Source organism: Columba livia, chromosome 14 (genome assembly GCF_036013475.1).
Source record: "Columba livia isolate bColLiv1 breed racing homer chromosome 14, bColLiv1.pat.W.v2, whole genome shotgun sequence".
In the NCBI taxonomy this organism is placed as follows: Eukaryota; Metazoa; Chordata; class Aves; order Columbiformes; family Columbidae; genus Columba; species Columba livia.
In genome coordinates, this window is record NC_088615.1 from 4996168 (window position 1) to 5021078 (window position 24911).

At 38.8% G+C, this 24911-nt stretch overlaps 1 protein-coding gene across 1 annotated transcript in view; it reads left to right on the forward strand.

Moving 5' to 3' along the window:
* CLINT1 (clathrin interactor 1) overlaps window positions 1-24911 on the forward strand; it is a 48568-nt gene that overhangs the window by 9064 nt on the left and 14593 nt on the right. Inside the window, exons 2-6 of the mRNA XM_065029677.1 lie at window positions 15575-15679; window positions 16702-16798; window positions 18280-18388; window positions 19272-19436; window positions 22672-22846. Of these exons, the coding sequence (XP_064885749.1) occupies window positions 15575-15679; window positions 16702-16798; window positions 18280-18388; window positions 19272-19436; window positions 22672-22846 (651 nt within the window). The remainder of the gene's footprint in view (window positions 1-15574; window positions 15680-16701; window positions 16799-18279; window positions 18389-19271; window positions 19437-22671; window positions 22847-24911) is intronic.

The window sequence follows — 24911 nt, forward strand, 5'->3', positions numbered from 1 at the left end:
TGCATTTTTTTTGTAATCTGTTGTAATAATAATGAGCCCTATTGGGAGTTAAGGAGTATGTGGTTTGTTTTTTTTTCCTCTGCTCCATTCTGACTCATAACAATAAATGTTTTTCTTATTAGTTGCTCTCCCCATCTCGTCAAGCTGTTTAGAAACATTCTAATGTACATTACAGACTGTTCAGTGTTTCCTCTCAAGACTTCACTTCGGTAAACAGGCGCATCCCTATGTGGTTCTGGGGAGGTGTGTGTTTTGTGTTCTATGAGACTAGTCAGGTGGTATCTCAAGTCTATTTTTAACATAAAGAGAAGAAAAAGGCTTTGGATAACCTTAGATAATTTTATTGGAGTTGCAGTGGGTGACCGCATCTTCTGGAAAATAAATTACGTCCTTTGTAACTTACATCTGCAAACAGAGCCGATACCTTAATGATTGCTGTCACTTTTAATTATTCATTGTTTTGACAATGATTTAATTAGCTATTCCTCCATCTGATGAAGCAAAGAGAGGTGGGGGAAAAAATAAATGCCTCTGTTCAACGGTGTGGATTGTCTAAAGGAGTTAAGTTCTAGAACAGCGGTTTATCTCTCCTTGCTGCCAAACAGATAATGTGTATCTTGAGACAGCTGAAAACTTAGGACTAATAAACTTCTAATTGGAAAGTGGAGTCTCTTACCCTTTAGGGTAAATCTGCCAGCATCATGTTGTCGTTACTTACACAGTAACTTCTGTAGCTGCAGAAATTAGTTCATAAAAATCCAGTGATCTTATTATTAGTGAGTAAATAAATAAATTGTTCCTTTATTGAACCATAGTGAAATTAGTTTGTTGTAAATACACAGTGTAATTTGAAATTATCATCTGTATCTGGGCAGGAACTAGAAACTGGGTCTCTGAGACAAATGAAACAGCTCTTGTTACTTTTTTAGGACATAAGTTACTTGATCTCCTGGAGGAACCAGTTTAACAAATGATACCTATGAAAGGAGGGGAAACATCATTATCCTCCACAAATAAACACGGCTTGGCATTTTGAAAGTTAATTTGTATTTAATTTGCCAGACTCATTCCACAACAGAACACAATTTTGAGGAAAAATGCATGTTTGTGAACTTGTGGGGTTTTTACTTTGCCGAGCTACCCTTTTTATTTAATGTGAGATACCAATTTGAAAATTGTAATGAAATAACAAATATTAATAACATTGATACCATTTGGGGTAAGTGGAGTATTATGATATGTTCTTACTGCTGGTGCCCATTTTTGGATACTCGGCTGCAAACAGCTGTAGGACACTCTGCTTTTAACTATCAACCAAAGTTACTTCGTCCCGCTGCTTAATACAGTAGTAGAAGGATTTCTAGGTTGTGACCTGCCTTCAGAGAAAACTCAATGACAAAAGAAAATAGGTTTTAAGCTAATTTAGTCTATTTAGGGTTATGACTACTGCTTTTTATTCTTAAATACACTTGTAGCAGGAAAGAAACATAATTGAGGGTCATTAAGGGATGAACAATCTGAAGTAGGATTTTAGTTTTTTTTCTAAACCATTTTTTTTGTTGTTAATTTACTGGCTAGAGTGTAATAAGCTGAAAATGAAGTGATTGTGCTGTTCCTAGGAACCGCATTTGGATTGATTTAAATTCTGCGCAAGTATTTTATTCTCAGTGTGTTCTTGGAACAGTGTTTGCTTCCTCATGCACTTTTTTCCCTTCCCCTTGTAGCAATTACGCTGGTGTGGTTTAGTGAAAAACTTCAGTCTTCTCTTTCTAAAGACTCACCTGAAACCAAAGTTTTGTTTATGACAAATAAGACTAAAACATCATATCCCAGTAATATTTCTAGAAGACACAGCAAATAGTAATAAAACTTGACAGGGCAAGAGGCAGAGGGCACAAATTAAAACACATCATCTTGCATCTCTGCGACCACAAGAGCTCTTTACAGAACACTGTAACGAATATCAGCCAGAATACATCAAATGAAAGTGGACTGAGAAGGTACCACAGCCCTGGATTTCCTAATGCTCAGTTTTTGGGGTTAAAAAACGCTGTTTCAGCCAGTGGAAATACTGTGAGTGACACAAGTGACTGGTGCAGCCCTTCTGTAGTATTTCATTATTGTTTCATGTGCCGTGAGCCTTGTCTATAATTCTTGTATCAGTTGAACTATTCTGATGTGCTTTTGATTATATATGGTGTATTTATCCCATTTAACAAGGTGTTACAGAAGAAATAGTGGGGAAATGGCTGATTGTCAGAACTGCTTGTCAGCAAAACTTTGTTGTGATTGTACTAAATTATCTTAATCAGGAGATGACAACTAATTTAATGGAAGGAAGGCCTCCAGTTGGTGAAGAGCAAAATAAATCTTAGATCTATTGTACAAGATGTATATCTTTTACAAAGTGTATCTGTCTTGGTATAAGACAGATTTTAGAAGACTGAAGAATAAGGTTGGACCTGGAATACATTTCTTTCAGAAAATTTTGGATAAATCTGTTCTGTCAGTGTCATATTTTGAAAGAGTTTGGTTGGCAGGACTGTTATAGGCCAAGTATGAAATAACACAAGCATGGCTTAACAGAGGAGCAACATCCTGGAGAGAACTTTTTCAGATCAAATTAACAAACTGCGTCAACTAGTCAGTCCCAACAAACTGAAAATTCAGGACTAAAGGTGTGAGGGCAGAGCAAGAACAGGCCCAGGACTGTATTGCTTGAAATCTGACCACCCCCTGTGGGTGGGGGAGAGGTGACGTGGGCAGGAAACGTGAAAGCGATGGGTGACTTCATGTGTCCTATGTAGGTTAGATGCACATTGCATCAGTGTCTTATCCTGAGAACAGGGCGCATTTAGATGATCAGTTCACCAAAGAGCTAGTCAAAGGGCAGTAGTAGTAAGGCCTGGACTTGAGCCTGACCTGTGCATTGATTCTGGTTCAGGATGTTACTGTCAGAGCCACTCCGAATAGTGAACATAAAGCACTTGGATTAAAGTCTTCTTGTGAGCAACAGAAGCATATAGGAAAAAAAAGGATTGGGGGAAAAAAAAGGCTTCCAAGGGCCTGCTGAAGAATGGAGTCCTTGCAGGTATGGAGGGAAAAAAATGCTATATTGGTGGCTCATAATGAGACTGTTATCACTTCTTGAAGATGATGAAAAAGAAGCATCATTGGTGAAAAGGGTGAAGACTGTAAGAACAGATTTTGCGAAGATGATCAGCTTCTCTGTAGTGACATCAGTATTCATTTTCTGATTTTAATTATTTTCAGGAAATAAAAGTCCTGGAATCCAATGTTGAGGTTGTGGGATTTTTGCAGACAGCAACAACTGTAGAATTCATTGCAGTTTGTTTAGAAATAAGATCAGTAAATGATAATGCAGTTCACTTTAGAAAAAGATGAAGATGATAGTCTCAAGTGTCTCCTTCTCTCCCACTGAACACCTCCTGTGTAGCAATTGCACTGAAAGACACTTGAATAAATGAAGGAAAACAACTGGTTATGAGCCTGCAATTTGGTAACTGTGTAAGCTGTTGCCTCTTCTTCCTTTCTCCTACTCTGAAAAGTGCAGTGCAGCTTCTGCCTCAGTCTGAAGATGTTTCCCAGGACACAAGACTGTATAAATTGGCAGCTAAAGGTTTTCTTGTTTAGTTGCTTCAACCTGCTGCTTGGACCATACTTCTAGATTCTATTGTTGATGAGCTACGTGTCTCAGGCTTCCTTATCTAATATGACCTGAATGCTTTGGTACATCACAGATTAAACATGAAGCTGTACAGAGTCATAGCTCTGTAGTTGAAAGCCCTTGCCTGTGGATGTGATTGGAGAAGACCTTGTAACAGGTGCTTGCTGTTGGTGTAGGGGAGTTATCTGTACTCAGGTTTATTCTTCTCAAAAGGCTGGCAGAAGATGATTGATACTGTGAAGTACTGGGCTGCATGGGGCATCACAGTTCCAAAGTGATTATATAGTAGCAGAGAATGATCAATTTGTATTAAAAGCTTCAGTGCCTGCATTGTTTAAACCTTGATCAGCCCTCCATAGTGGAACAGCTAGCATGTGTTTAGAGTAACGCTTAATTTGTAAAAAATTTGGAATTAGGGTAATGTTTTAATGGTACTCAGCTTGTGATGAAGGGATAGCTGAAGCACAAGAATCGTTGAGCATGGGCCATGAATGTTAGAGGTGCATAGTTTTTGGCAATATTAAACTCCATATTATCACATGTGATTATTCTGTCAATACCAAATACTCTCAGTTGACAAATATTTGAAACAGTTCTTTGTCTAAGGAAAGTTTAGATTATTTAGAATTCAGTGTGATTAGTGACACTGAATAGGTCTGTGCCATTCATAGGTGTAGGAACTACCAGGCTATGTTCCTGCTTTTCAGGGTAAAATCTCTAACTATTCAGCTAATATACTCCAAGCATGTGTAGCATCATGAGGAGGTTTCCTTAACCAGTCATTGCATTACTGCAAACTCAAAACTGTTACATGGACCTCAGTGGTGTCAGAAGCTCCTAGTGTGAGGTTATTTGTTGAACAAATTTCACATGAATAGTGAATGAATAGTTACAAATATAATAGCTCAGAATTACAGAAATTACAGAGGGGGGCTTATCAAAGGAGTGTGTGAAGACACTAATAGCACAGCTCTTTTGACACTCTTAAAACTTAAGGTTTGTTTTGGGAATAGGAGACACATTGTCTTAAGTACAGATCATTACGCACCATTCTGTAGGGCTGGGAGTCTTGGTATTCATTTCAGTGTGAGGCTGGTTGGTTGTTTTCTCTCTCTCATCTTCCTCCTCCATTCAAGATCACTCTTAAATAGAACGCCTGAGGTACACAAGTGAGTTGAAATGACACAACTTCAAAGCGTACTGCTGCCTCACCTTGGGTGTACCTCCAGCTTACTTGTCCTCTGAAAACTTTTACCCCTTTTATTTCTTGTTTCAAAAGAGGGATAGGACCTCATTCTTCTTGTAAATACTGCTCTCTCAATATTAAAATATTGTGCCCCAGTTTTGATAGCTCACTGAGAGTGCTTGGAAGTCTCGGTGTCTGCTCAAGGTTTCTGTACACACTTGAAATGCTTAAGCTGTGGGCTTCAGTGTGGTGTGTTAATACTTTGTGCATACAAAGGGAGTAGCACTGGGTCACTAGGTACCTGACTCAGAAGGCAGCTTATGCAATGTATTATGAACACTTGAAATGAGCTTTTTGTTTTGGGGGGAAGTTGCTCTTGAAGTTATGGGAATGCAACAAAGTACAAAGAAACACAGTTGGAGGGTGTCAGCTATGGTGAAGAGTGTTGCAGCCTCTCTTTCTCAAATAATGTATTTATGTTTTAGTTTTCTAAGTGTCTAGTAGTGTTTATTGGGACTGTCTCTTTTTTTTGTGTGCTATCATTTTATTCAATAAAAAGAGCACTCTACAGAAGGTGTGTTTTGAATTAGATTTCTCTTGCTCTTTGTCCTGCTTGGTTAGACATTTGTTTTCCGTATGTCATGTTACCTGATTGGATCACACTTGGTGGAAAACTTGTAGTGGCTCTTGCTGAGCCTTGAAGGAGGAAGAGCAATGTGACTGAATTCTGGAATGAAATGTCGTTGACTCTAAAAAGCATTTTAATTGTTGCAGCTTGTTTGTTACAGAAGAAAACATCTGAAGGGTAAGGAGTAGGGTAGTGAAGTTGGAGGATGGAGCAAAAATAAATCTAGTTGTGACTACAACATACATATGGAAATCTCTAGTTCCGCAATTGCAAAAAGTTATCCATGTTTTGTAATTCCACTTTTTCTTTGCTATATGGCTGCTATTGTTTAAACATAGTGTATTGAGCTTTGAAAGCAATTAAGCCCACAGGGAGAGGAGCTGTGAAGCAGTGACTGCAGTCTGGTAAGGCAGGTGATGCTCACACGAGTCCAAGGAGATTGAAAGCTTGAAATCTGTTTGAATCAAACCCAGAGCTGCTCATTTAGCGCTGTAACTGTCCCGCCAAAGTGTCAACTGTTGTCTGAAAGGCAGCTTTCTTCTGCTTGTTTGTGAAATTGGTTTTCATGCTTAAGATGAATCAGATTTGTCATAAGAATGGTTTAGGTGTAATTGTACTCTAATTGCAATTAAAATTTGACCTAAAAAATGTGACCTAAAAACTAATACAGAAAAATAATGGAAATACTGTTGCAGTGTTCTTACATTGGAAGTTAAGTGTTTTGATTCATGCTACTTGCTATATAACACTTATTTTGGTAAATCACCTAGTAAGCGGTTTTTTAATGGAGGAAAATGACAACACTTACTAAGCCTTTAAAAATGGAAATGTGGTTTTGAAGAGAAGATTTTGAAGATGGGAGGATGCTGACTGAAGAATGTCAGGGTGGGTGTTTGGAACCAAAACATCCCCTAAAGAGACGGGCCTGGGTTTTAGATGAAGAAAAACTATATGTAGATGTGGTACAAAACCACTGTTAATAATATTAACATGGCAAAATCCTCAGTGAGTTTGAGCAATTATTTACCATCACATATTGCCGCTCTACAATAGTTAGCAACTGAAGATATTTAAAGCAGCCATGTGTCTGTTAGTATAAACCACTAGGGATGGTTTTATGTAAGAATATGGAAGTATTAACACTTACATACTACAAGGAATCTGCAGTAGGAGAGATGAAATCAGTCTTAAATCAACTTGGGGAGGAAGTGTTCATTCCTTGCACAAATATGCTTTAAAACTACCATGTAATTAGTCACCTCATGTTCCAAACACCTGTAAAAACTACTTCAGCTGCAGCATAGCAATTATGAAACATTAAGAATCTAGTGAGCTGCAGTTGGGTGATTTGTGAGAGGGGGGAAGCTTTCCAAGGAACACTTGAGCGATGTGCAGTGGTGGTTTCTCTAAGTGAGAGATCTTCCCAGTTCTCTAACAGGCTTCCATTTAATTCTTAAAAGTCACTGTCCTTTTGGGAAGTGTGTGTGTGGTGGATATGGGGTTATCTTGTTTACTTGGTAGTCTTTTGTGATCAGAAGTTGTAAGGCACAGGAAATAGTTCATAGTTCCTTCCTCCCACAAGTCGTAATTCACTTGTGGCCATCAGGATATTTTTCTTGGCTTATCTCTTTTTGTGCAGTTTGCCTTGCACATCTGCCACATAAATTATGAAGCTGGTAACTTGAAAAGCTGAAAACGTATTTCAGATCCTACTGTACCATAATGAAGGTGACGTGTTGGTCAGAAAATGCGTAATTGCAACTTGCATGCAAGGTCTGTAATAATGCCTGGTATTCATGTACTAAATTGACTGGTGTCATAATTGTGATGCTTCTGAGAAGTGGTTTAAAAATCAGTAACTCAAAGCAGTCAAGTATCAGCTAATATTGCGCTGTTACCTCTGTGTAACCTGAGGTATTTCACCAGGCATTTGTGCAGATGGGTACCCATCTGTTTCTTCCTTGACTGTGGACTGCTGGCTTGATACTTGGTATCCATATGTTTCATCTGTAAGGCTCTAAATCTAAGCTGCGTGTTTTGTAATAAAAGTGACATTACTGACAGGAGCAAAATGAAAATGCATTAAGTTTGTTACATGTTTTTTTGTTAGTTTGCCTTCACCAATGCTGGCTGAGATTGAATATCCCAGTTGAATATCACTGAGGGGGAAGGGCAGCACCGTCTTTATTTTGAAGACGATTAATATGTTTTTGTCTGAATAATTGTCCTGAATGTCCATTATATTGTTTGGGAAAATAGGTGGATAAACGATGTCTTATTTTTCTGTCCCCTGTCTGCGCGTTGAGTTTTCTAAGGTAGTGACAGGTTGTCACAGGGCAGGGAAATTTGGGGCTGAGATGTACCTTTCATTTTGACTTTGTCTTAAATCCTTTCCGTTTCTTGAAATGCAAGTTTGGCATGGTGAACAGCTTTAATCCCTCAGATCCTGAGGGAAGTGATGTTAACAGAACTAAGTGGAGTTAATATACCGAGGTGCTTCTTGCTTGGCATGCTGGCTCTCGGGGGTTTGGGAGGTGGTGCTGTGCAGATCAGGAGCGATTCTTCTTTAGCTCACAGATTGAAATACTCTTTCAGAAGGATTTCATGCCCAGATGGATAAGCATTAAATGACTTTTTTTTTAATTGGAAAAAATGTTTCTGGAAACTAATTAACAATTTAATAGATGCCAAGATTCCCACACCTGGGATTAGAGGAGATATATCCTGTACTCAGATAAGGTGTTTAGCTTTTTCAGTTACCATGTACTCTTCCTAGTTAAAACTAACTTCTGCACACAGTTAAAAGATAGATAATATAATATTAAATTAACTTTTTAGCATTCTCGAAACCTTTCTGTCTTTTTCCATTCCTGCTTTACAGGAACCCTTTAATCTAGACACTAAAAATAGCCTTGATGCATGACTCACAGAAGATGGAACAGTGGGGGTAAGATGGTGTGTTCCCTCCTTTCCAAGGGCTTCATTTAAATGCATGTGTGTCTGCGGGTGGGGGTCTTTTAGATAACTATATTGAGAAAACGTTACTGGGGTCTGCCATATCTCTTCTCCAGATGTTGAAAGTTTGCTTTACTCATTTTATAGTGCATTTGATTCTTTCTTTAAAAAAAAAAACAGATGCAGTCTCAAATGTCTAAAAGTGAAGCTACATTATATATATATTTTTTCTTTTAAATTGTCAGCTCGTGTATTGATTTTTTGGTAAATCTGAAAATAAATTGCTCCTGTCGTGTTTTGGATGATATTCCGAAAAGATGCACCGTGGATCAGATGAAGAATAGCTCATGCGTCCCTGTCGAGTCCCATAGTGACAAACTGCAAACTTCTCAGCTGGAAGGCGCTGAACAACCCAGCTGGCAGTAGAGAAGGAGCTGCTGGGAGACAAAGGCGGCCCTTGGACCGGAGAAGCAGAGCATTCGCTCGGCTTCCACGTGGGAGTTACTGCTGTCTTTGTTCAGGGGCTCACGGTGAAGCCACCACCAGGCTGGTAACAAACCGTCCGTATGAGAGCAGGGCACTCCTGCTCTTGTCCGGGTGCCCTTCACTGGAACGGTACCAGTGGTCAGGTGGAGATACACAAGGTGATTAAATGAAGCAACTGCGTATGTTCTTCCTCATTCGGAGTTAAACTAAGCTTTCCTCATGCTGTAGTTTAATGGTTTCTCAACTATTTATTTATTTTTCAGATGCCATTTATGGTCCTTTCTGGTTGGACAATGCAATTGATTAATTTTTAAAAGCAAGTAGCACAGCATAGAGCAGTGCAAGCGTATTCTTATTGGATTTTATCTAATAGAGCTTTAGAGATGGTTACTGTAACAATCTCCTTTGCTCTGTCACCAAGTGAGGTGATGAGATTTTATTCTGAGTCAGTAACATCTGTTACGGACCAAATTTAACATTTGCTTTGTTTTTATTCAATTATAAAGTCATAGCAAATAAGGAGAAGACTTCCTAAAAATAAAGAAGCTTCTAACAAAATTAGAGGAAGAATGAGATTAATGTATATGAGACTGCCTGTTGAAAGGATAATGCTAAACACGTAGTTATTTAAAAGATCAAATTATGTTGTGTCTGTTTTGGCACATTAAATAACAAAAGGTTAAAAGATGTGTTTCTTACAGGACTTTGGTATCACGCTACATGGTGCTGGAACAGAGCTGCTCCCGTCCTCTGTTCATCCAGACCCCTCCCGCTCTAACCGACTAATTATTTCCTTCAAAAAGTGTAATTTCTTTAGTGTTGCTGTTTGTTAGAATAGCATTAATGTTCAAGCTGTATCTATGATAGACACATGTGTGTAACGCTTGCAGATTTTTCTTCTGCACTTAGATTTTAAACAGATATTTGCAGAATGGTGTCTCATTGGAAACTGTTAATGGTGGTAAAATGTAGAAAGTTTCTCATCTCAGCTTTTAGTATTTTAGTGCTCCCGGTTGTAGAATTAAAAAAAAGGAAAACAGAAGGTGCATAATCCAGTGATGTCCTTGGAGTAATAGTTAAAGGCATAATATTATGCACATAGGAGTCCCATGTATACATGATATTGTAATTGGTTTGAAATATATATTGAAAAAAAATTTTAACTGTGTAACCAGGTTTCTTGTTCCTGCTGCTCAGTCCCTGAGCACAGTGGGCAGCTTCCCAGAGCTTCCAGAAGTGTTTCTAATTAGGCTCACCCTGTCCAATCCAATACCTTTATCATCGCTAGAAAGAAACTGTTGTAATGTACCCTTTCTGTGGCTTCAGTTTATTTTAGTTTTCACAAGATTAGGCATGGCATTTCACAAATCTTCTGTGGGTTTAATGTCCAGAACTGTACTGGTGTCCTCAGTGACACCACCCACATCACAGCAGCTCTAATCCTAATGGTGCTTTTAATGGAGAGCTCTGACTCTTGCCCTGGGGCGTGTTCAAGGCTTTTAAGTTTGTGCAGAAACATTGACTAAGATCTGTTAGGCTTTCTGATTCCTTAATATGTTTTAAAGTAAGTTCCATTCTGGATGGATGGGTAGATATTTATTTATTATCCTTTCATTACATTTAATGCATAAATACCTTATTTTCTCATGGTGCTTGTTTTCTCTGTCAGAGGTTTCCTATGCACATGCTATTTAAAGGTTTCTGCATGTTGAAGACTCTGCTGCTATATGAGCATTAATGCAGAGTACGTGTTGTTTGCGGATCTGAACCTTTGCAAGGTATAGACTCTGCTCCTTTCCCGATGAACTCCTATCTCAGGAATATTTCAAAAGGGTGTTGCTCCCAAAATCCAGCAGAGACCTGTGAGCTTCCTTTAGGAGTTGTGATTTCGCACACTTGAATGCATTGTCTGTGCCATGAGGGAACAGAAATCGCCTGGAAGATACAGGAGATGCTGGGGGGCATGAAGTGGAAATCTCTGTGTGGTGTTTTTTGGGAAGACCGTGGGCATTGAACTATTTGCTCTTCCTAGTGCTACGTGCGCAGCAAAGGATCCAACCCAAGTGTTGCTGGATCGAGTGAACAAAGACAAAAACTGTTGCATCTTTTTCTTTAGCAGGTCTGCTAGTACTGTATGTAAATCATTGTCAGGAAATATTGTTTGAGAATTAACTTTAGAGTTTGATGGTTAATTTTTGAGTAGAGATTTGCTGAGAAAAGAGGCTCCTTCCATTTCTGTTACTGACTGCGTTCAAAGCCTTGTTTCCATGTTTCCAAAGTGTTCCTCGTTCAAGGGGTACAATTTAAGGTGGGATTTTTCAGTGTGGAACCAGCAGTGGTTGATATGGGGTGATTAGTTCAGGCACAACAAAGCCAGCTGTAATGTTACCACTTGGAAGCTATTACTAGAAGCAGCAGTTATAGCTGTGTAATATTTTACAAATGATGGTAATATTCTAATAGATAATTGACTTGACTTCAGCTACAGCATATGAGTATATAGAGAACATCTTGTGGTCCTGAACACTGAAAAATCTTCACTCTGAAACAAACACTTCACAATGTTGTGAATATTTAATGTTTTAGTAGAATGTTTGTTGGAAATAGAGTAATTTAACTTTCCTGGCATAAAAATGATTCTTTTTCCTGGTCTGTAAGAGATAAGGTTTCTTTTTAATTCTTTATTTTGTGGCTATTTTATGCAAAAAAACCACTGAAGAAGCACTGAAGTGCTTTTCAGGCTTTTGCAACTGTGAAGGTTGAAGTGGCAGATACTGGGTTAACATTTGGGCTGAGCCTATTTGGGCTGGACCTTGGGAGCTTCTCGGATCCCCTTGGTTTTGTATGAATAGGTACAGAACTTCTTGTCCCCTCTTGCTGGCCCGTTTGCTGGCCGCAACACCACCGAGACATTATTTCTATCTCAAGTTATGCATTAAAGGTACATGCAATGCTTCCTCTCATCCCTCACATCCTTCTCCTCATCCACTTCTTGTTTTCTGGGGTTTTTAGCACGCTATAGGGTACGACACCTGGATGACAGCTTTCTCTCAATTTACAAATCTCAAAACATAACTTAGAACAACATTTGAAACAATTTGCAATCAATTGAATCCTTAGAAAGACTTTTCTTTGAAAAATGCAGACAGAGTTGTGGCCAAAGCAGTATTGTGGGGGTGTCTCATCTGTGGTACATCTATTCAATGTCCAAATATGTTAAAATATGATTTATGGAGTGCCTGTAAAACTTTTAACTATATTTATCTTTTTTCCTCTTTGTTTTTTAAAGAGGAAGCGTGTCCTATTGTCTGATGCGCTCGGAGATGATCAGATATTTATAACCATTACCCACTGGCTTTTCACTCTATCCATTTATTCATGTGGAAGAATTTAGTCTCAGACTTGAGCTACCTATTCAGTGTTGCTATAAATTGTAGATGCAAACATTTAAAGTTGCGTGTTCCCTTGTAATAAATTACAAGCTAACATTTTGCTGGCTGTCACCGTGCCGACTGTTTCAGAGATGTGACAGTGCCCTCTCTTGGCTTTTCTGAACAGCTTTGCTTTTGTTTAAAAGAAACAATACTGAAATAATTTATAAGGGGTACAATGAAAAGTAAAAATCATCTGTTGGCACTGGTCTATGATTTAATAGACTTAAATGTGGGACACAAACAGAAAATCATGCAAAAGTTTGTGAGATTAATATCAACCCTTTTATTTTGAATGTAACTTTTAAAATACACTTCTTGTGTTTAATGTTTTTGTCCATGTCAAAAGTTTCTGTAAACGTACATATATTTATGTACATATTTATGACAATTTGTCACAAGATTCCCCTTGTGCAGGGTTTCAGTTAGTGATTTGGGGTAAATCCAAATGTAGTCTCACAGATAATAGTGTGTGTTAAACGCTGTCTGTCCGTCCTGCCCGCTGCGCGTCCGTTTGCTCACAAAGCAGAACGTGTCCCTGCCATCCGGCACCATTCCCTGGAAGCCGCCCAGTATAAACCGATCAGAGAGCCCCCTCTGGTGTCTGACGGGATCCTCGGATATTAAATTTCTATCAATCGCAGGAAGTCTTGGCAATCACGCTCGTCACTTTTTCCCTTCACATCTGGACGTAAATGATTTTTTTGTTGCAAAGGTCCCAGGAATCATGGGTAGGGCAGGGAATGAGGGCCATAGAAAACATGGGAAAGGAAGAATAAAACTGCATTTCCACCTTTTTAGAAATGGTTATTTTTAAGTGACCTGGAACGATGCCAAACTATACAACAGTTCTTTTTTTTTTTTTCCCTTGGAGTTTACATTTGTTGCCGAATTAAATGCGGCTTAGAGATACTTTGTTTTGGAACGCTTTATGCCATTACATCTCATCTTGGCATTTACAAAAGAGCTTTCTCCTGGTTGCTGAGAACAATAACTTTATGCAGGATAGTTTTAGAAACAGAGTGTGTCTCTCTACTTGTCAGGGTTTGATGGCACTTTCTTCTTTCTTTGGGCATTACTTAATTTCCCTTGTTTCCCTTCCATTTCCCTCTTTCGACCCTGATGCTACTTGAGCCATGTGCTTTGAGTTCTTCCATAGCTAATGCTGCTGCTAGATAGATATAGATTTTTTTTTTACAGTAAGCTTGCATCTTTTCATGCCTTTTCCAGTCTTAAATTCTTTGCTCGAAGAAATGGAGGAAATGCTTCGTTTTATGCTTCCCCCCAACTCCCCATCACGTCTCCCACAAGCTCTTCAAGAGGGGTTATAACAACAACCAACCTTTGGATCCGGACAAGGCACCACTGTGCTGAAAGCTGCAAAGCACTTGAGCCTGGAGCTTTGGGCTTGTGTGTTTGGGGTTGTTTTCTTTTCTCTTCTTTTTTAATGTTCCATGCATATGGCAGGTAAAGATGGGATTAGTTTGCATTTGCACGTATGGTAAAGAAAATGGCAGAAACAGAAGCTGGAGGTGCAGTTGGCATGAATGAATTTATAAAACCTTCATTGCTGTTGTTTGTAATTACTGCTGTGTTCCTACATGCTTTTTTTTATATGTATACATGGGTTCTGTTAGCTTGCTGATCATTTATTCAGTCATGTAGCTTATATTCTCTTTAGACACAAAGTTGAATAAAACCAATACATCAGAATCCGACAGCAGGAATTCTCACGGTGAGAATCCAAGATTGAGTCCAGGAATTTTATTCTGTTTTAACAATTACCTTCTGTGTCCTCCTTTGGACTTAAAGGGATCTCATTCTTGTTTCTGCTGTTCATAACTCCAAGTTCCAAGACCTTTGCTGTCCTTATGCCGAATAAAATTGAAGGGATATAGCTCGAGTGCAGCTCTGTGCCGGCTCCTGCGTGGACAGTGGGATGACTATTCAGCATTATGATTTTTTCTTCTAGTCCTTTCAGGTTCAGAAGAGGTTTTTAAGCAGCAAATGCCTTCTCCACATTGTAGTAGAACTTTCCTACAGTTTAGTTAATTGAACTTTGTGGGATGGTTTGTTTTGAACCCAGTCATTTAGAGGGTTTTTTTGGCTTCTGAAACCTGTTGTATGATTAAGCAAACTGTCAAACTTTAGATACAGCAGCTGTAAACACGTTATTTCAAATACACTGCAAAGTAGGTGGGGAAAGCAGAGGCCACTAGGTTTCCTTCGACTGATGTTTTTGTTATTATTCTATGCTATATTGCTCCATAGCTAGAGAACTGTTTCTCAAGCATTCCTTGTATGAATTATGTTTTGAGCCTGCTTGCTCACCTTAAAATATAAGGAAAATCACTGTGTTATCGAACGTATCTGGATGCTTTTAGGGGCACAAAGGAGGTTGCTGGACTTAAAGGTTACCAGTCTGAGAGATTCATTTGAAACAAACGAACAAAACACACACATTGACTATTTTAATATAACTGATATGGAAAAACTGCCTCTTTTTCCAAGTTACATTTCTCTCTGAACTCTCGTAGAGACAGCCTGAGCTCCTTACAGTATATTTGCATTGCTTTAGTCATAATCCAGAGTGCTCTGCAGCTTTTCTTGTGTGCTGTTTTCCCTCAATTAAATAAATTCGAGCTAGGAAACAGACTTTCCAGTGAGTCATATCTCCCTTACCTCACCCTTGTTTGTGAGGTTTTTCTTCTTTTCATTTATTTTTTTACAAACTCGTGTTTGGTACTGATATTCTTGAGTTTCTCTTGTAGCACTCATCATTGGGGGGGTGGAATCTGCTGCTGATTGAGTTATAAAGCCTCTTGCAAATCACCATACACCGTACAAAGCTGTAAGCAAACCCCATCTGGTTGGGGAAGCTTGCAGCTTTGAATCTAGTGCTTCGGTTTGGATTTTAATTTGACCCAAAGCCATTTTTACTGGATTGAATCCAGCTGTAATGTAATCCCGGCTTTCTCACCTGTATTCTTGCAGACTAATAGAATAGTAAAGCCTTCTTAAAGATAGCTTAAATGTGTTATATGGTGTCCTCAGGGTAACTTCAGCACTAAAGATGTTTTCTTTCCCATCCTGTAGAGGTATCTCATTAAGTGAGATACACACGAGTGTCATTATTAAGTTTTCATGTGTTTCTCACTTTTGATGCTAATCTTCATGTGTGTTAATTTTTTCCTTTGCAGCACCAATGTGGTTATGAATTATTCAGAAATCGAGTCTAAGGTTCGAGAAGCAACCAATGATGATCCATGGGGACCTTCGGGGCAACTCATGGGAGAGATTGCCAAGTAAGTGATAATTTGGCTCAGTGATGAAGAAAAAGAAAAGTGTGAGACCTGGACAGGGCGGAGAGTTGGGCAGGGTAAAATTTAATGAAATATAACAAAGGCAAGTGGAGAGTCTTGCATCTGGGCAGGAACAACCCCAGGTTCCAGTATAAGTTGGGGAATGACCTATTAGAGAGCAGCGTAGGGGAAAGGGGCCCAGGGGTCCTGGGGGACAGCAGGGTGACCATGAGCCAGCACTGGGCCCTTGTGGCCAGGAAGGCCAATGGTACCTGGGGTGGGTTAGAAGGGGGTGGTCAGTAGGTCAGAGAGGTTCTCCTGCCCCTCTGCTCTGCCCTGGGGAGACCACACCTGGAATATTGTGTCCAGTTGTGGCCCCTCAGTTCCAGCAGGACAGGGAACTGCTGGAGAGAGTCCAGCGCAGGGCAACAAAGATGCTGAAGGGAGTGGAGCATCTCCCGTGTAAGGAAAGGCTGAGGGAGCTGGGGCTCTGGAGCTGGAGGAGACTGAGGGGTGACCTCAGTAATAATTACAGATATATAAAGGATGAGTGTCAGGAGGATGGAGCCAGGCTCTTCTCGGTGACAACCAGTGATAGGACAAGGGGTCATGGGTTCAAACTGGAACACAGGAGGTTCCACTTAAATTTGAGAAGAAACTTCTCAGTAAGGGTGACAGAACACTGGAACTGTTTTCCTGTTAAAATGAGTTTGGAAGTTGTATGTTTGACTAGATGCAATGGTTATTAGGGTATTCATGTAAATAATTATTTTTGTTATAAATTAGAGGAGGTTCTTTTACTGCCTCAGATTTTTAGAATTACTTTTTTTTTTTTCTTTTGAAGTACTGGTATGTAAATTACTCTATAGATTAAGAAATAGGGATGGCTTTTTCCCTTATAATGTCATGTAATGTGAATGGGCTTAGATCAAGCCTGCCATCTACTGTCAGCCCTGAATTTAACAAGCTCTTCTGGCAAACTGTGGAGAATAACATTTATTCCCTCCTTTTATTTAATTCTTTAGGGCTACGTTTATGTATGAACAGTTTCCAGAACTCATGAACATGCTTTGGACTCGAATGCTGAAAGACAATAAGAAGAACTGGAGGAGAGTTTATAAGGTGTGTATGTATACGAGCTGGATGTGTTCCATACTTTGTGTTGGTCTATGAAGGACATAATGCTTGTTGCCAGTATAATGTTCTGATGTAGGTCCTGTTTAGATACTGCTATATCACTTACTCCACTAGCTGCCTATATTTTTTTCATAACTATATCCTTATAATTCCGTTACTGAAGGCAAAGATGTCTTTCAAATGCTGTATATGAAAGAACCCCACAAAATTCCTGTTTTTAGAAGTGTGTCTAAGATGCTACCTAACAAATATAATAGAGCAATTACATTTTGCCGATGTACAAGTAGTGGAGTAGCTTTCACGTTTTGAACTTACCCAAAGGAGTAGTTGTGGTGCGCTGTGAAAAGTAGATGACAAGTTATTGTGCTGTCAGGAAAATGGTTTTTGAAGGAATTCAAGAATACCTGAAATAAAATGGAAACTAATCTTAATTTTCTGCCAACTCATAAATCTCTGAAAATGGTAGGTTAGAATTTGAGTAGACCAAATTGTCTTGCAGATCTTATCATATGAGGCTTTTATGTCCTAGATGTGTTTTGGAAAAATAACTGAATCATTTGCATTTTTCTTGTCTAATTAGCACAGCACAGAAACTTTTTGCTTAAGATTATATCATGCTGCACTTAAAGTGATGTTCGATGTTCACTGAATTATGCAAATATAACCTCATTTTTTGGAACTGACGTCTAAGACCAGCTTATATTTTGTTTTTCTTGATGCTGGGATTGTAACAAGACAGAATTAATTCTAAGGCATGGTTTGTGCTTTTCACAGGTGCTTGATGTTTTGTATTCATAGTAATTGTTTTCCCTGAAGTACAATATAAATTAATATTTAATGCTATCACACATAGCTACTTAATGTTATAAAGACTGCTTGGAATTGCTTATCGGGTTTGGATAGGTTGAAATACAATGACAGCTTTAGTTGATAAAGGCACTGCTTTGGAGAAACATAAAAAATTGCAATTAAATTACTATTTAAACTTCATTTGTTTTGTCGCTTACTTAAAATTGTCCTGAAATGCAGTTTTGTGTCTCCATTGCATCCTGCAGAAGGCTTCTTGAATTTGTGTAGGAGTGAGTTTTCAGTGGAAAACATTGGAAAATGGTGAACAAAAAGAGGGAAAAGAAAATGCTTCATTTAGCAGGGTTAACTCTTTGTCTCTAATTGTTACTGCTGTCTTGTAGAATAAGCAGGAGCTGGTGGAGGTTGCTGCTTGTGATTTAGTAAAAACAAAATAGAGTTTGACAAATACAGTGTTGATATTCTAAAGAGCAGAAGGTGCATGTGGGGAAAACATGGGGTTTTTTGGTATGAACTCATAAGCATTTATTTAAAAGGGGAAAGTCTTATTATTTACTAATTTAGGGAGCGGGGAGGGTTTGGTTCTCTATTGCTTTTTTTTTTTTTATTTAAAAAGAGCTTTTGTTCATGCAATCATAAGGTGCTTTGTATTTTTATAGTCTTTGCTGCTCCTAGCTTACCTCATAAGGAATGGATCAGAGCGTGTTGTTACAAGTGCCAGAGAACACATTTATGATTTGCGATCCCTGGAAAATTACCACTTTGTAGGTGAGCAATAGAAAAATCTTATAAGCAAATTAAAACAGTAGTTGGAGTTGTCAGTCACCTGAACCAGCTTAGAAGCTTCCCCAGTCTAATTAGAATGTGACTGTTGCCAGTTGTGTGAAGAGTGCAGAATCCAAGACGTGGGGCCCTAGAGTATTAATTAGTGAAGACAAGAACTTGCAGAAAAGACTGGCTAATAACAACAGAACCAACACAACATGAGTGTTCGGGTTTATATTAAAATATGCACTAGAGACTGGTCCCCTGTGGTGTCCGTAAAGGAATAGCTTTAATCATATGGGAAGAAAAGGTTAGAGCTCCAAAACACACACATCTGTTTGAAGCTGGGGTTTTTTCCTCCCACCAAATAATATTTACAGTGCAAAGGCAGCAAGGCCAGTGTGTGTTTTGAATGTGAAAAAGGCTGGGAAAGGAGCACGTTTAGCTTGTAGTACATCCCAACAGAAAGTGGTTTCTCAAAATCCAGTTTTGCGATACGACTGAGTTCTTGCAATTAAACTTGCAAAAACTACTGTAAAGGCTGAGGAAAAGAGCTTATGTATCAAAGGGTTAAAATTGATCAAGTGGAGAATATCATTTCTGTCTCAACCTTTATTAATGTTTTCAGTGTTTCAGCAGCAGTCGAGTGTTTCTAAATACACCATTCAGGGAAAATTATGAAAGGATCAAGATGTGTGTTGAAATAAAATCCTTGGTCATTTTTAAATAAATGCAGTGGACCTCAGTGGCCTCGAGATCTTTATCTGACTGCTGTGGTCATAGTTCTGATTTTCTTATCAGTTTATTCAGTATTGCTCCCTCTAATTTATTTTATCTTTTCCCCCTCTCTTCCATCCATCGTCTGTATCCTGCATTACCTACACAGATGAAAATGGCAAAGACCAAGGTATAAACATACGCCAGAAGGTAAAAGAAATGGTTGAGTTTGCTCAAGATGATGATCGACTTCGAGAAGAGAGGAAGAAAGCAAAGAAGAACAAAGACAAATACATTGGGGTTTCTTCGGACAGTGTTGGAGGGTTCAGATACAGTGAGTATGATGCTTTCTTCATCAAGGACTGACAATCTCGACTTTTCATTTCACTTAGATAACACAATTTAAGGCATTTCTAAGATACTCCTTTTGATGCTTTTTTCTCATATTTCTTTAACTGTCAGTGATAAAATTAAAAAAGAAATCTTGCCCATTTTCCCCCACATAGAAATTTAAATTAATTACTTTAAAAATCATTAAGTTAGTCTTTTTTAGATAATAACTAACTAGAAGCTTATACAAATGACATTAATGCATTGACTTAGTCAAATCTTAGCTGTCTAGTTTTCATCCATAGGCAGAGTCTCATTGTGAAATGAATGGTGCTATAGCAGAAGCAGATAAATAAATGCTCTTGTAAGTCAGGGTTTCTTAGTATTACAAAAAAATAGTAATGGTACTTTCTACCCACCACAACACAAGAGTTACTACACCTACTCCTGCCATCCTCCTTTAGAGCTGTTGGTTAATTTGGGTTGTTTGGGTGGAACAATGTAGATATTGTAACACCATTAGACGTTTTTGTTTTCCCAAGTAATACTCTTCAGACACTTGAAAGATATCTGTGGGTTATCTGTACGGATTCTGATGTCTGATATTATAGGAGTACCTTGTAAGTGATGGTGCTTATACTTCAGGCATTTTCCAACACAGTTGTTACTGTCTGGGTTAGTGTGTGTTTAAAATCTGGTTTGATTAGTGCTGTAGATCCCATGTGCTCTTTGAAGGGCTCCCGGAGGTCATACCCAATTTGCTGTGTGTAGACACGCTGAGCTTGCACAGCACACCCATATGCGGGCTGGAAATTTGGTGCACCGGTGTTCATCCCTAAATCCTGGGGAACTGCAGAAGCCAGTGAAGAGGTTGTAGTTAACACCAGAAAGAGAGAGGATGCAGTGTTCTCTGGTATCCCAGTTAGATAAAGGCACACAACCCGTACGAGGTTCTGCTCATCCAGCATGCAGCTTCCCCTGCTCCTCAGTCCCGCCACAGAGTGCAGCAGGGATCCGAGCTCGAGCTGGATTTATGTCTGATGTGTCCCAGCATGTCCGTGATCCAGCTGTTGCTCTTGAGATGTTTATCCATGTTTTCTTTGGCCTGAGTAAATCCTTGGCTGCTTTTATTAGGGGATGAGTCCCAAAGTCACAATGACACAAGGCTCTGGTTTGGTAGAGTTGGTGACTTCTTTGAGAGAAGGGTTTGGTGTAAGGTCTGAGTAGCAACTATGCAGGACTTGAACTTCACCCTGTTCTTCTCTGGTGCTCTGTATGGGTTTTTTTACCCCTCTTCACTGTGTGATTTGCTCTCTGGTTTTGACAAACTACTTCTCCATGTTCCTCTATTCTCCCTTTTCATATGCAGAGTGGTTCTTTCATTGAGCTTATTTTTTGACTTGCTCTCTCCAGAGTCGTGATCTGCTCCTGGATGCTGGGGAGAAGTTTTTTCTCCGTATGCTCTTCAGTTTTCATTTGAGCCTTTTAATTTAAAGGACTATCTTCTTTGTCTTGTATTTCATTTTGATGGGGAAGGATTTTTAATTATCCCTTTATTTGTTGAATAAAGTGGGAAAAAAAGCCACTAGCTTTCTAGCAGCACAAAACAAACTTTCTCTCAGGTCACACTTCTAATCTAAAAGATTCTCGTTACTTATGTATAAAATACTTGTATTTTCCTTAGTTCTTTTTGTCCTGAAATACCGAGCTCTCAGGTTTTCTTATTTATTTTAAAATTGCTGTCGCACAAGGAAACCTTCTAATGGAATCTACGTTAAGATGTTTGAGAGCCTGGCAGAAACTGGAATAAGGCCATTTTATTCTCCTGCAAAATTTAGCAGTAGTACATTCCTTAGCAATTTCTCCTTTTCCAAGGATAAAGATGTCACTGAGCATACTGCCTCATTGATTTCTACCACGTTCTCTACTTTGAAAAAGTTTGTCTGCACTTCACGGACCTAAACAAATATCATTGGAGACTTGGCACTTACCTCTTCAATAAGGAAATATAACCTGTGATAAATGGTGTTATTGGACAGATACAACTCCAATTTTGAACCTTGTAGTACTGGAGTCCATCAGTTTATTTTTATTAAAACGGCTGAATGTAATATATCTAGAACATGACCTGAGCTACAATGTAGTTTGTACGTAACTTGAAGTAATGAACTTTTCACCATTCTTCCTTTCTGCTGCTCAGTTTTGCTCAGCTGAAATAAAAATTGGGTGTTTCACACATTTCAATAATACAAAAAAGGTAGTTTTGTGTGTGGTGGCCCGAAATTGAAAATATTTGTCTAAAAGTGTTGTCTAGAAACTGAGTTATATTGGGTTGTTTTATCTACCTGTATTTTCAGCATAAGGTCTGATATAAGAGCACGGTATAAGTTAGGAAAGTGTGCTTTGCTTCCAATAGTTAAGTCTTTGTTCAAATTAAGTGTTGTTTTTTTTCTTTTAAATTAAATTCAGGTTGGCTGGGTGTGTATAAATAAGCCCAGGCTTAAGCTTTTTAAACTTTCTTATTGAGATTGTACAGCAAACATACTTATTTGAAGTAGAACTCTCAGCGGTTTGTAAGCTGAGATGCCAGTATGGTAGTCTTGAATACTTGTTTTAGAAGGAAAGATGGTTTTGATTGCTTGATAGTAGCGTTTAGTAAAGATGTTCAGGGTACTCAATGGCTGCTGGAAAGGTGAGTTGCTTCCCTGCATGTTCTTACATCTCTTTAAAAGGATTTTTAGTCATGCATTGCACACTTATGTCTTTCGGTATTCTGCAACTATGCTTTTATGTGTTCATGGATGTCAGCCTATTCAAAACCCATCACTTTACCTCTGAGCACACAGCTTGGCCAAGAGTGGAAGTTGATGCATTAAGTGACTGCTACAAAACCAGCACGTCCCGTTTCTGATAAGCTGCTTATGCAGCCAGGGTTGATTGTGCCCCTTGTGCTTCTTCAGCAGAGTCCAACACTGGCCTGATGTGCATTAAAATTGTGTCGCTGTCACAAACAAAAGTCTTTGGATCTGCATTCCTGCCACTTAATGATTTGGGTTACCTGCTGTGCCTTGCTGTAATGGTGTTGATTCAGCACTGTGGGAGCTTTCAGTTTGCTTTGAAAACTTGTAAAGTTTTTGTATAGAAGGCAGGGGGGCTTGAGAGACATTCCAAAAAGACCGCAGGCATTTATTTTTTTCCCGGTTATCTTTAGTATTTCTCATCTTGATGCTTTTACACAGGTGAAAGATACGATCCTGAGCCCAAGTCAAAATGGGATGAAGAATGGGATAAAAAACCAGCTTTTCCATTCAGCGATAAGTTAGGTGAGCTAAGTGACAAAATCGGGAGCACGATCGACGATACCATCAGCAAGTTCCGAAGGAAAGATAGAGAAGACTCTCCAGAAAGATGCAGGTACTGGAGTTTTAACATTAATTTATTCTGTGAAATTGCTATTTTGAAGCTCTTTGACGTTTCTAATCATTAGTTACAATACTCTGCCATTCTTTTTGTCTGTATGGAAGCATTTTGGGTTCATTATTTGTTTCCTGGACTTGTTATGCAGCTCTTCCTGGCCTTGGGGAATAATATAGCTCTGTCAACGGGTAACTGCTCTTGGCTGCCTCCCATTACTGCCCATAGCTTAGATACCTGCTGGCAAAGCAGGGAATTGGGCTGAAATTTCCTAAACTTGTCTTTTTCTCAGCAATTCAGTGCTCTTCCTTGCGCCAGTGTACTGGAGGCTGCCGTTTAATGCTACAGTTACTCCGAATGCTGAAGTGCTGAAGAAGATGATGTAAAATTACTTAGACCTACCTTGACATGTTGGTTCTTCCATGAGTTGATCTCAGGAAGAACAGACTGCAGGTCACTTATTAAAACAGCGGTTTCAGTTGAACATTCTCAAGAAACTTGTATTTTACATCTGGCTGTTACATTTTTTTCAGTAAGGAAGAAAACCTGCCCTACTTTGCCTGCAGAAAGACCTTTACATACATCACAGTTCAACAGGTGCATTGAATTTTATTAGCTGGAGATCAGATTTGTACTTAACAGAATCTGAAAAGGTTATAGAGAAAGTACTCAGGTATATTGAAATCATTCCCTTTTGGGATACAAAATTCAAATTTGCGCTGAGATTTGATTAATTTTACAGGAATGTCTTCAGATGCAGTCACACATTTTTGTATATATGTGTATAGAAATACACATGCAAACACGCATATATTACAAAACTCAAGCAATTTTGCACAGAAATAAAAATAATGGTAGTATTTCGGAGGAAAAGGCAGGTTGGACTTCTTGCTAGGGCATTAATAAATCATAAACATGGTGTTCTTTGCACTCATCAGGGTTCCGTCTCAGAACTTACTATCAATAGACCACAAAGAGAAGGGATCAGAAGAAAAGTAAACAATTTCAGATGAAACAATGGTGCATTGCCGTGTGCTTTTCTGTACTTACCTTTCAAAAGCAGCTTGTCACACGCAGTCTGTGAAGCTCGCTTGTCCGCACGCCATGTAGAGGATGTACAGTAAACATGTTTTTAATCTTATCTCCTTTGCTTTCTTTCCAAATGGCTCCTGGTCTCTTGCTTGTGCCGGTGTAAAGTCTTGCACCTTCCAGTGTATTAGACAGTCCTTTCTGCACTTTAATCTTTATAAAAAGCAACTTATTTTGAGTTCTTGTTCACTGTACGTCTCTACCCCAAGTTACACGGGTCATTTTCTTTGGCTAATACTACATTTTTCATTTTCATTTTGCTCTTGTAACCCTTGTCCTTTGTTTCTTGTGTTTTTTGCTAAATGCCAGGTGTGATACTCTTCTCTAAAATTTGTGAAAGAAACAAACTCAGGTCTTGAAATAAAAGTAGGATTTTGGGGGACATAACATGAGCAAAAAACAATTTGGTAGTTGCAGGTTATCCTGCCGTAAGGAGGAATCCAGGTTGCAGAGCGTGGCTTCGTGGCTTCTCTTGCGTTGCTACCAGCCTGAAATTTCCTTTTGGCTTCTCTTGCCATGGTGATTAGGGAACATGGGAGGGATTTCATCAGTGTTGAAAGAAAGGGGGTTTCTTTCTGCAGAAGGCATCAAAAGATCTAAGACGACCGAACTCAAGGTTATAGAATATCTGTCTATTTATACTTAAGGATACCGCAAATACAAACCTTATAATTCATGCTGTATCAACAAAATACAATGTTTTGTGGGAAGTTAAACATTGAAACTGAAAGAAACATTAAATTTTAATTATCATGTGACTTAAGCTCACAACAGCATAACATTGTAAATGCTTCATGCATTTCTGTGTCTTTACACAGAAGAAGCCTGCAAAAATTTACTAGTTTATTTGTGGCCTGCTACTATGTAACAACATTGAATTAAGTTGCTATTTCCCCTGGAAAAGTGACTAAATGGTGATACTTGCTCAGCTGGCAAATCCGATGTTGTATGTTCTATTGTTTCTATCTTAATAGCT